Below are 12,120 nucleotides of genomic sequence, written 5' to 3'. Positions count from 1 at the left end.
GCATTATTTGACATCTAAATGTGTAAGGAGTTCATATGTTCTTTCATTTTTTTAAAAAATTGATTAATAGTCCAAAGGGCCATGTCCCTGAAGGACTATTGTTTTCATTTTGAGATTTTGCGTTGGAACTTTATAAATGGTGTATCACTTTTCAAATCGATGGCACCAAATACTATCACCCTGTATTATATTTGAAGAAATTAAATAATGAAGAATCTGCATAAATGTATGTTTGTTTCTCGCATTGTGATAAAACAACGGTACCTAGAGCCATCCAATTTTGAATGACATAATCCTACTGTGAATATGGCCATCTGAAAGCCCAAATTTGAAATTTGAAATTTGTTTTATTATCGATTTCATATTTTGCGAAATTTTAACGAATTTTTGGTTAACAAACTCAATGATTTAAAAGCGAGCAATGGCAACACTCTATGAGGGGGAATCCTTTTTGTCTCCTGCACCCGGAACTCTGTATTGAAAATTGCAAAGATATGCTCATTTTAAAATTATTTTGCAACATTGCTATTGAACTGAATTTTATGGTTTAAGTGCAAAGAACATGATATTTAATAAATAAAGGCAACACACAAGATATTAGAAACACACCCCTTTGGACGTAATTTAAAATCTGAAAACTTTCACATTTTTTTTAAACTTATTTATTTATTTTTGTGATTGCTTTTTCTAAAGCATTCAATTAATATTTTGAATGATTTATTGTTTCAGACCTGGCCTATGCCTTATGTCCAAAAGAAGCTTTTTAGTCTCTGCAAAGACAGGCAATTAATGGCAAAAATAGTAGAGAGAAGGGTAAGTGTGTAACTTATGTATAATAAAGCAGAAAATGTGTGCTCTATGTTTTGAAAAAAATGATAGTAGAATAGGGAAAATAAAGGATAAAAAAATGACAGAAAATAACTATCATATTACTATCTATTCAATGAAATATAAAAGAGTAAAAGGAAAATTATATCATAGCATGTTTTTATTGTTTTACCAAGAACAATAAAATTAAGATTCCATCATTGCTATGCACTTAACAGGTATTTTAACAAGTCATATTATCATTTGTTATTGTTAAAGTTTGTGTGCCAAAAAATACCATTTTATAGTAACTATGGTAGTAGATGGTATAGTAATTTAGTTTTTTTTATAAAGTAATTTCTGCAAAATGTTGTAAATAAGCAGAAATGGAAGTCAATGCTAGCATGTTCAAGTATCCATGTGGTTCAGATGTTCATATTTAAATGTACATATATCAATTGCAATTATCTTTAATAATCAATTAAAACATTAATAAAAATAATTCTGTTACATTTAAACATTTAATTTATGATTTTAAGACTGATTTAGGTATGAACATTTTTAATTTTTAATGATTGCAAATTTCACGATTATTTTTATAACAAATATTATTATATTGAAATGTTATGCCTTATTAGTATATTAAGATGATAGTATTATATCAGATTTACATAATTTTAGGAAAAGTAGCATAGAGAATACTTATTTATTTGTCAATTTTTGCTGTTACATTAATTTTTCACCCTGCCCCTTTTTTAACCCAAAGAGGTGGTAGTCCAGAGGGGCTATTAGATATAATGGCACTTTGTTGTGCTTCTCTATAAATGGTGAATCACTTTTTAAATTGTTGTCACCAAATTATCGCCATGTATTATATTTAAAGAAATAAGAAATTTAAAAATTAAATAATTAAAGAAATTAAATAATGAATCTGCATGAATGTATGCAAGATTTTTGCATTGTGAACAAACAACTGTACCTAGAGCCATCAAATTTTGAATAACATAGTCCTCCATTCGGACATGGACACCTGGATGCTCAAATTTTAAATTTGTTTTATTGTGTATTTCATATTTTGTAAAACTTTAATGAATTTTTTATTAACAAACTCTATAATTTTAAAGTGAGGAATAGCAACACTGTACATATAAAAATATTTTTTTAATCTTTTATAGTTTTTTAAGAAATTAAAATTCTTTAGAAAACAAATTAGAAAACAGATTACATAAATTGGTTGAATATGAATTCCCTGTTGGAATACCATTTGTTTCTAGGTAAAGGAATTTTGAATAATTTATGTAGTTATTGAAAGACAAAAAACATGGATGTTCTTTCCTTTTTTGCAAATCCAGAAGAGTAAGCATTTCAGGAATAAAATTTGATAGCTCAAGATGTTTTTCATAGTTTTATTTAAGTGGGAGAGATGTATAGAGATTTTCATAGCAGTGGATATTGTAAATTTTTAGATTTTTAACTTTCTCAATTATTGGTAAGTTGTGAATAATCCAACAGTAGATTTTAATCAGCATTAAATTTATTAAAAACTAAATTGCATATTAATTAAGCAGATTTGTGAAAATATTTATTTATTTCTTGTACTGTTTGCTATAAATATAAAGTCTGTCAGACTTTATGAAATTTTGGTATTGCATATAGCAGGCATGAAAGTTTTCCGCTTTTTCCTGGAATTCCGCTTTTTTGAACGTCACCCGGACTGTATCTGAGATCAATGCAGAACCGTTGAGAAATCACGACCAGCAAATGAGGGAGGGGGGTAAATGGAGGACATGCTCTCTCTCTTTTCTTTGTAAAAAAACTTTACATTATGCCATCGTATAATATTACGCCGGGTTAGCGATCAAACGCGGGCAACTGTCGTTGCGAACTTTTCGAGTTTGCCTGAGCCGAGATCGCGAAATACGTTGTTTCACATACAAGCGTCTAGCCCCTCACACGCTAGTTTCCTCCTGGTTCCTCCCTGAACATCTGCGCAGATTACTGCGCATGTCGTCATTTCCCTGAAGGCGCCTCGTATTTTTACTCTGCTCTTTGACTGCTGTGGTAGCGTGTGATCGCTGATACAGTTCTCTTTTTTTTTATTTTGCTTCAATTATTATATCTTCTGCACAAAATTAAGAGAAACTGCCCATTTCAGGGCCAAGTACTTCTGTTTCCTCAGAAGGTATTTTTGATTCTAAATCAAATCAAAATCAGGAAGGAGTAACCGTGTGTGATAATTCCAATTGTGGTATGTGTGATAATTCTGATTGTGTTGTGAGTGATATGGTTCATTGTGCAAATGATTTTAGTATAGCTGAGAGTGATTTTGTTTGCCGTGATTGCTTAAAACTTTCAACTATAAATACAATTTGAAACGCCATGCATATAAATTTCTTTACAATAATACTACATTAATTGAGTCTCTGAAAACTAAGTTCTAATAGTATGGTTGATTGTGCAAAGAATTTTAGTGTGGCTGAGAATAATTTTGTATGCTCTGATTGCTTAAAAACGTACCAAAATAAATGCAGTTTGAAATGCCATACCAACACATTACACTTTACTACATTATTGATTCTTTAAAAAGTGGTCAATCACCAAGCTACAAATGTGAGGACTGCTATCTGAAATTTAGTGACCTAAAAATTGGAAATATCATCAAAATAAAATTCATACTTCTAACAGGTAATTATGTGTGTCCTGTATGTTATGCTAATTTTGAAAAGCGAGAAATAATATTTCATTTCAATAATGTTCATGATGTTGATTTGAATCATACTGAGCTACAATTTAATTCATTTGATGATTTTTTGGCATGGAAGGCAGAAATTGAAAATAATACGAAGTCAAAATTTCTTATGGAGTAAGCATATTTAATATACATGGTGTAATGCCACTGTTCAGGAAATTTTATATCAGAAAGCAAAGGAAAGCATCACTTAAAAATCCTTGATAGCAATAAAATAAATGCATATTGCCCAGCTGCATTAAAAGTAACAGAACATACAGATGGCAAATGTATAGTGTCATATCAGAAAAATAGGGCCCACCAGCGGCTGAGCAGTAAAGTCGCTGAACACTGGTAGTTCAAATCCCGCGAACGGACTGCCTGCATGGGCGTTTTCGTGGTTTTTCCCATGTGTAACGTGTATATGAGCCAGTTTCCCTTAAAGTGCGGTAAAATCTTAGTATACGGTGCAGCCTTGGCACGACTTTGAAAATTATCGCCAACACCAAAAATGATCCAAAGAACATCTATATATATATACTATACACACATAGTATATATATGTACAGACATAATATATATACTATATACATAGTATATACTATGTTTAACTGTATATTTTCTTTGAATGACCCGATAACTACTCATTTTATATGTCCCGTTTTTACTGCTCATCATAAAGTCGCCAAATCCCGTGTGCACCGGATACTAGGATTAAACCGAAAGTGCTCCACGAAGGCATCCCTCCCCTTAGGCAGATAGCCCTCGAGGCTTTGCCATAATCTCTCACACACACACACATATCAGAAAATACATATTGGGCATCGGAATGATTTAGGTCACTTATTTTTAACACCAGATGAAATAAAAAATATTGCATCAAAGATAGCAGAAAAAATTTCTCTGGATAATATTTTAGATGAAATTAGAAATTCTGTATGAGATGCTGGGCTTGAGAGGGTTCATTTACTTACAAAACAAGATTTACATAACATCAAAAAATCTTTCAATTTGTCTTCTAATTCTGTTAAACATGAAAATGATTGGGTTTGTGTAGATATGTGGGTACCTGAAATGCAAAATTCTGAACATCCATGCATTTCATTTTATAAAACCCAGGGATCAACATAGCATGAGTGAATATTGTACACAATATTCATTTCTAAAAGGAAATGATTTTGTTTTGATAATGATGACAGAAGCACAAAGAGAGATACTGAAAAAATTTAGTTCCGACTTGTATACGTATTGATGGTACACATGGGGTGAATGCATACAGATTTGAACTCGTAACTTTACTTATAATAGGTGATTTGTGCCAAGGATTCCCGTGTGCATTTTTAATTTCTAATCCATGTGATCAGCCAGTGCTGATCATGTATTTTTTTCATGTATTAAAAAAAAATGTTGGGCAAATACAACCACAAATATTTATGTCTGAAATGGGTTTACTACAGAAATGTCTTTTTTGTGCATGGCATTTTAATAGAGCCTGGACAAACAATTAAAAAAAAATCAATTGTGTTGAAAAGCAGGCAAAAACATATAAAATTATTAGATCTCTCTTAGAAGAACAAGACATTCATACTTTTCATACACTGACAGAAGCAGCAATAAAATTACTTAAAGAAGATCCTGACACTATTGAATTTGCAAATTACTTTGAAACATATTATTTACAAAATACATCTAGCTGGGAATACTGTTATAGACTTCACAGTGGTGTTAACACAAACATGCACATCGAATGAATTCACCAAACATTAAAATATATTTATCTTCCTGGAAAAAATGTTAAGAGATTGGATAACACTATACATGGTATTATGAGATTTGTAAGAGATAAAATTATTAACTGCTTAATTACAGCAAATAAAGTTAAATTAACAAGTAAGATTTGGGTTTTAAGAATCAGACATAAAACAAATGAAACACCATGTTTATAAGTAATAGAGAATGAGAATGGGTGGTCTGTTTCATCAATACATACAGAAATATACACTATACATGAAAGTAACAAAACTTGTACATGTCACATACAGTGCACTGTGTGTAATCTATGCATTCATTGATATATATACAGCTGTATTGATTCATCAGTTTGTAGAGACATTAGGTATTTTTTTGGAAGCATACAAAATGAAAAATATGCCTTGCCTTCGCAGGGAATCAAACCGCGGACCTCACACCATGAAGGCATGCCTTGAAGGTGGGAGAAATACTTGTCCCTTTTAAAGGGCGACTGGGGTTTTTAGGGGACCTAATTGCCCAATCCTGGGTGTGGAGAACAATCATCTAACACCTTTTTAGTTCGGGTGCCACTGTACTGACATTAGAATTTTACATTGGAAGCAAGAGGGATTGAAAAATTGGCAATGCCTTTGCCGGGAATCGAACCGCGGACCTCTGGATTATGCGCCCAGCGTGTCTTCTTCTTGGTGTGGTGTGCAGACCACCACACCAAGAAGGCGAGAGAAATACCTTATAAGTTAGGTGGAGTATGTGCAAACACACTAGAAATACTGCTACTTATTAAATACATTACTTACATCAGCACACTAGAAATACTGCTACTTATTAAATACATTACTTACATCAGCACACTAGAAATACTGCTACTTATACTACAACTACAATACATAATGAATTATCCACTTATTATAGATGATGAAAATGAATTTTGAATTAAGTAGCCGAAAAAAAATCACTGACCCTTTCACTGGAACACAGAAGGAATGAACTAAAACAAACATGTTTAGAATTAGTGGATTCATTAAAATCTGACAAACAATGTGATGTGTTAAACAAGATTCTAAAGTCAGCACCACTACAACTATAAGCTGCTGATATGTTAAATGCACAAGAAATACATTTCCCAACTGCTAATAAAGATATTCCACCTAATAAAAATATAATATCCAAAAGATTCTCAAATACAAAATGAAAAGGAAACTGATAAAACAGTAACTTCACAGAATGAAGATAATAATACAATTCTAAAAATTATTTTGGATCACAAAAATTTTACACATAATACCACAGAAGAAACTTAACACATCTAGTTAAAAATATATATTTTAACAATAGTCATTAGTACCTATTCACAACTCCCTTTTAGACTTAGACTTAGACTCTATAATTGACCGAGCTATTGCGAAGAGCAATGTTGCCGGTTCCAAAATTAAACCCCAAGGGCACTTGACATAAATAAATCCGGACGTGGAGAAAATCTCAGATGAGAAAACGGAGATAAGGGGAAGAAGAGAAGTACCAAAAGGAGCAAGACAATCCAATCGGACAAGTTCGCAAAAGGTGACGAGCGATCATAGCTTTCAAGGAGGACCCAAGACAATGGAAATCAATGACAACAATACGAGAAGATACACTACAGCAATAGTTCCAATGGCAAATTCAAATATAATTAAACAACATCAATCAGTAGTGCTAAATACAACACAATACAAAACAACTATACAACACAATTTAAATACAATTATTCAACGAAGCAACAGAAGAACTTCAATCAAAATCAGATGCATTGGAAGTGTAAATAGCTAACAATTGAGGATCTAAGTGAAAAGTTGTCTCCTCCCATGAAGGTGTGAGCTGCAAGTGGTCTGACGCTTCTATCTTCGAAGAGAATTTCATAATTAAAAACTTGGGAGTAATTAACAAAGTCACATTGCACAGCTTTGTTGAAGAATTTTTCATTAGATCTTCTGATGTAATCTGGAATCGTCTCAAGTTTTAAGTCTCTGTGTAAAAGTTTATTGCGGATAAGATAGTGAGAATCAGTAATAATGCGCAGAAATTTGTTTTGCACTACTTGTAATTGATGCAGTTGAGTTTGAGTGACTGTGTTCAAAGCAGGAGCAGCATAACAAAGTATCGGTCGAATGCAAGTGGTATATATATGTTTTTTGGTACGCAAGCTAAGATTTGAATATTTTCCAATGACCGGGAGAAATCTGCATATTATGCCCATGGCTTTGCTCTTGACACTATTAATGTGATTAGACCATGTGAGCCTTTGGTTCAAAATAATTCCTAAGTATTTGGCCTTTGTGACCAGAGGAACAGTTTCCTGAAAAAGGTAGAGGTCTTTAAAAGCAAAGTTTTTCTTAGTTTTGCTAAGAATTAAAAGTTGTGACTTGCTAGCATTGATTTTTTACTCGCCAATTTGTGCACCAGTCTTCTACGGCATAGAGGTAATTTTGCATTTTCTCTATTGCATGATTAGCTTGAATGGATTTAATTGCAATCGCCGTATCGTCGGCATAACATGCTAACAGAGAGTAATTGTCCAAACCAGGGTGAAGAAAATCTGATATGTAGAAAAGATACAGTACTGGACCGAGAATACTTCCTTGTGGGACGCTGGATCTTATAGGTCTTGAATTGGATTTTTCATTTCCTTGAGCGACGAAGAAAGTGCGGTTTTGCAAAAAGGAGAAGATCAGAAGAATGAGCTCTCTAGGAAGTCCCAAGTTGATAAGCTTGAAGACGAGCCCCTCATGCCAGACGCGGTCAAAGGCTTTTGCCACGTCCAGCATAAGGAGCGCAACACTTTGCTTGTTATGGAATGCAGATCCCACAAATTCTACAATTCTTACTAGTTGTCGAGTAGTACTGAGGTTTTTTCTGAATCCGTACTGATCATTAGGTAGCAGGTGAAGGAAAGGTTCCAATCTAGTGAGAATAAGTCTTTCATAAATTTTACCAAGGCTGGATAACAAACTGATAGGACGATAGCAATCAGGCTTGGTCACATCTTTACCCGGTTTGGAAAGAAGAAAGATCTTGGCTTGCTTCCAAGGATCAGGGAAATAGTTGAGAGCAAGACAAGCGTTGAGAATACTAGCGAATTTACTGATAAGTTTTCTAGGTAAGTTACAAAGCATTTTATTTGTAATTTGATCACTTCCAGGAGCTTTTTTGATGTTGAGATATTTAATAATATTAGTAATTTCCATAGGAGAAGTAAGCCTTGGGATGTTATGAGCCGAAGAAGAATGAAGCCAGGAATACACATAGTTTTCGAGAACATCTTTAAAGGTCTGATTCATAGGCTCCATATTAGGAGTAAACTGCTTTTCCAGGTATTCAGCGAAAATATCGACTTTATCTTTAAGTGAGTAGGCAATTTTAGTATCCGTATGAATAGGTCTATTATTAATACTACTTCTTTTAAGATTTTGAAGATACTTCCACAGAGAACCGTCATTAATATTAAGTTTAGATATAAAATCTTCTCTTGTTTCCTTTTTAAAATCAGTGATAAGTTTCTTGATTCTTCTATTAAAAATATTGATTTCTCTTTTAAGGGCAGGGTCCCAGTTACGGTGCCAAAGCTTCAGCAATCGGTTTCTTTCTTTGATAATGTCTCTGATACTGCGAGGAAGTCGAATATTATTGTTAGTTAATTGAATGGTAACTGTAGCATCTCTGAAAGCTTTCAGTATACTGTCAGAGAAGATATGAATGGCAAGATCGATATCCTGTTTGGTAGAAAGTGAAGTGAAAATAGGAGGATGTTTGATTAAGATATTGTGAAAAGTAATCCAGTCAGTATTATTTCTGGTAATAGGAGGGTCTTCTTTAGAAACACCAAGAGAAGCAATGACAGGTACATGATCAGATGTAAGTTCTGCCTTGACTTCCAAGGAAATAGGGATAGAAGTATTTGTAAGGATAATATCCAAGATGTCCGAGAGATTTGGAGAGGCAGGATGATAAGTGGCTTCAGAAGGTACATGTAATGCGACAGGATGATTGCAGATAAAATTATGCATAATACGTCCATTGGTGTTAGCAATATTTTCTACTATTTAATATTTGTCAAGATTTTTATTTTCTAATTATTCAACCCCATGTACATTCACATGTTGTGCACTGGCCATTTTATTATGTGTAGAATTGTTTAAAACTAACTGAACATTGTAACAATCTCATCACAGTTTTGTGAATTGCCACATGCTGCTACATTTTTATTTTGGGGTTTTAATTATTAATAACATTAAATAGTAGAAATCTTAATTATTTTTATTGCTAACTAGCTTTACATACGTGGTATTCCTGTACTTTGAATAAGGCTTACTTGTACATTATGCAAACTTGTATTTTATGCCAATCAGTCCCCCTCCCCACACATGTTGGTGTCAACAATTATTCATTTACAGCAATAATTCATAAGTTTGTCTTATGGATATCTGAGATATGAAGGAATATGTAAAGAACACGTTCACCCCCTTTGGGGCCAAATTTTGAAAACGTTTGAAATGGATTTTTAGATATTCATATTCCATACATTTTAAAGCAAGAATTTTATGTACATCTGTTTCTTCCTTATATGAAAGAACATAGAAACACATTTTGCCCGCAGAATCTTAAAAAATCGCTTCTTAAATAACATCTTCGGTACAAAAGGAATAAGCTCCGAAGTTTTGATATCTCTAATAGCTTTGGGCAATGATTTGTAGGTGAATAAATCAGGAATTCTTCCTTTATGTATAGATTTATAATAAAACATCTGAACAAATAAATATGTATACCAATTAAAAAGAAAACTATTTCAGAAAAACTAATAAAAGAGATTAATTTACACTCAGTAATGCACACCAAGTTCGCAACGTTTTAAACGCGCGGCGTTTTAAAAAAATCGGCTTTGACCATGCCGAGCTTTTTGGAGTAAACACGCTGCGCATGAATCTGCGCAAATGATCAGGGAGGAATCAGGAGGAAACTAGCATCTGAGGGGCTAGACGCTTGTGCCTCGTGCCAGTAGTGTGGTTGCAGTGGTCCGAGATGGAAGCTCTTATTCCTTCTCCTGCCGCCTGCGAGGTTGGGTCAGTGATAAAGTTCTTGAATGCAGGTACTGTGCCAACTGAAATTCATTGTCAGGTCTATGGGACAAACATCATGAGTAAAGCAGATGATGCATCGTTGGTGTAGGCACTTTTCAGAAGGTCGTCAAAGTGCTCATAATGAAGAGTGCAGTGGCAGAGAGTCCCTCATCAATGATGATCTTGTTGAGCTTGTGATGGAGAACCGTTGCTTCACAATTACGAAGCTGAGCAGAAATTTTCTGCAGATATCACAATCCTTGTTGCAAGAGATTGTCACTAAGCACCTGCTGTTCAAAAAATTGTGTGCCAGGTGGGTGCCGAAAAACCTGACATCTGAACACAAAATTGAACGCTTAGTAGTAGCACTGACATTTCTGTAACGGTATCTCGATGATGGCGACAAGTTCCTCGATGGAATCGTCACGGGCAATCAGACTTGGATTCTGCACTTCACAGCGGAAACCAAGCAGCAGTCAATGCATTGGCAGCATAGTGGATCTCTAGTCGGGACGAAATTCAGACGCTATCGGTACGCAAAGTGATGTGCAGAGTGTTCTGGGACAAGAAGGGTATTCTGCTCATTGAGTTCCTTCCACGTGGTGAAACAGAAAACGCTGACCGTGACTGTGAAACACTGTGGAAATTGTGACGCGCCATTTGAAACAAGAGGCGTGGAATGCTTACTGCAGGTTTTGTGCTCCTGCATGACAATGCTCGTCCACATATGGCTCAACGCACAGCAGCGGTTTTGATGGAATATCTGAATAAAGTGTTACCTTTACAGAAAAGTAACACTTTATTCAGATATATATATATTCAAATAAACTACAAACAATAAATAACAGTGACTAAATAATATATAAACAAAACTGCCGCTGATTCATAATTAGCCATTTAAAGATTTTTTAATTTTGCCTGGGCAAATATTTCCTCCATAATATCTTTAATTTTTGCTTTTCTATGTTCATCAATAGTAATGACTTCAAATTAGCTTGCTTCATCGCACTCCTTAATCTACTTTTTACAATTTTTTATTTTGAAAAAGTTCTTTCACATTCATCATTATAGATAGAGTGAGTACAAACGTATAAGCAAAAAAGACATTGGCATCACAACTACATAAATTATATTTCAAGAGTAATTTATATGCACACAAGAAATTGCATTTAGCTTTGTATGAGTGGATGAATGCTCATGAATAGATAGAGCTTTTTCTCTTTCTGACTCAATATTAGATTCAGAATAATGATTTTCAATTGAATTTTTTATTATTTCACATTTAATTACTAGGTCCTGATATTCGTCCTTAAGAATTTTAACCAGCTGTTACACCTGCATAATGCCCTAATAATATAGAATAATACAGTCAAAAGTTGTTAATTCGGACCTCAAAGCTACAAACTTTCTCATCGCGTTGACGCATGCGTATAAGACCTTTACCACTGCGAATTTGCATGTGCGCGTGCGCAAAACGCAAAATACATTTATGAATGCGCGTTTAATGTATAACGGACGGGATAAGCTAAGCTAAAATTATCTATTTCAGTTAATGTTGCAGATTGCGTTGTTCCTTAATCTTCAAATTGGACCCGGATTATTATTTTTTGCAGCCTCCCTAACTATATTATATGCTAGGATGTAATCTAATCCTTTAGTCTGCAAATATTTCATTACTGGCTCAGTATATTGAAATATTTTCAAATATACATGAGCAGACAAAATTATTCTAAAAGTTGATAT

At 33.8% G+C, this 12,120-nt stretch overlaps 1 protein-coding gene across 1 annotated transcript in view; it reads left to right on the top strand.

Moving 5' to 3' along the window:
* Window positions 1–12,120, top strand: part of LOC118192583 (tudor domain-containing protein 5-like) — an 85,637-nt gene that overhangs the window by 52,072 nt on the left and 21,445 nt on the right. The window contains exon 10 of the mRNA XM_085813814.1: window positions 730–813. Coding sequence (XP_085669940.1) covers window positions 730–813 — 84 coding nt within the window. The remainder of the gene's footprint in view (window positions 1–729; window positions 814–12,120) is intronic.

The sequence above is a fragment of the Stegodyphus dumicola genome, chromosome 1, assembly GCF_044657685.1.
Source record: "Stegodyphus dumicola isolate Sdum_Otavi_A_Nest chromosome 1, ASM4465768v1".
Lineage (NCBI taxonomy): Eukaryota > Metazoa > Arthropoda > Arachnida > Araneae > Eresidae > Stegodyphus > Stegodyphus dumicola.
Note: the sequence above shows the minus strand (reverse complement) of the source record. Positions and strands in the feature narration are given on the sequence as shown.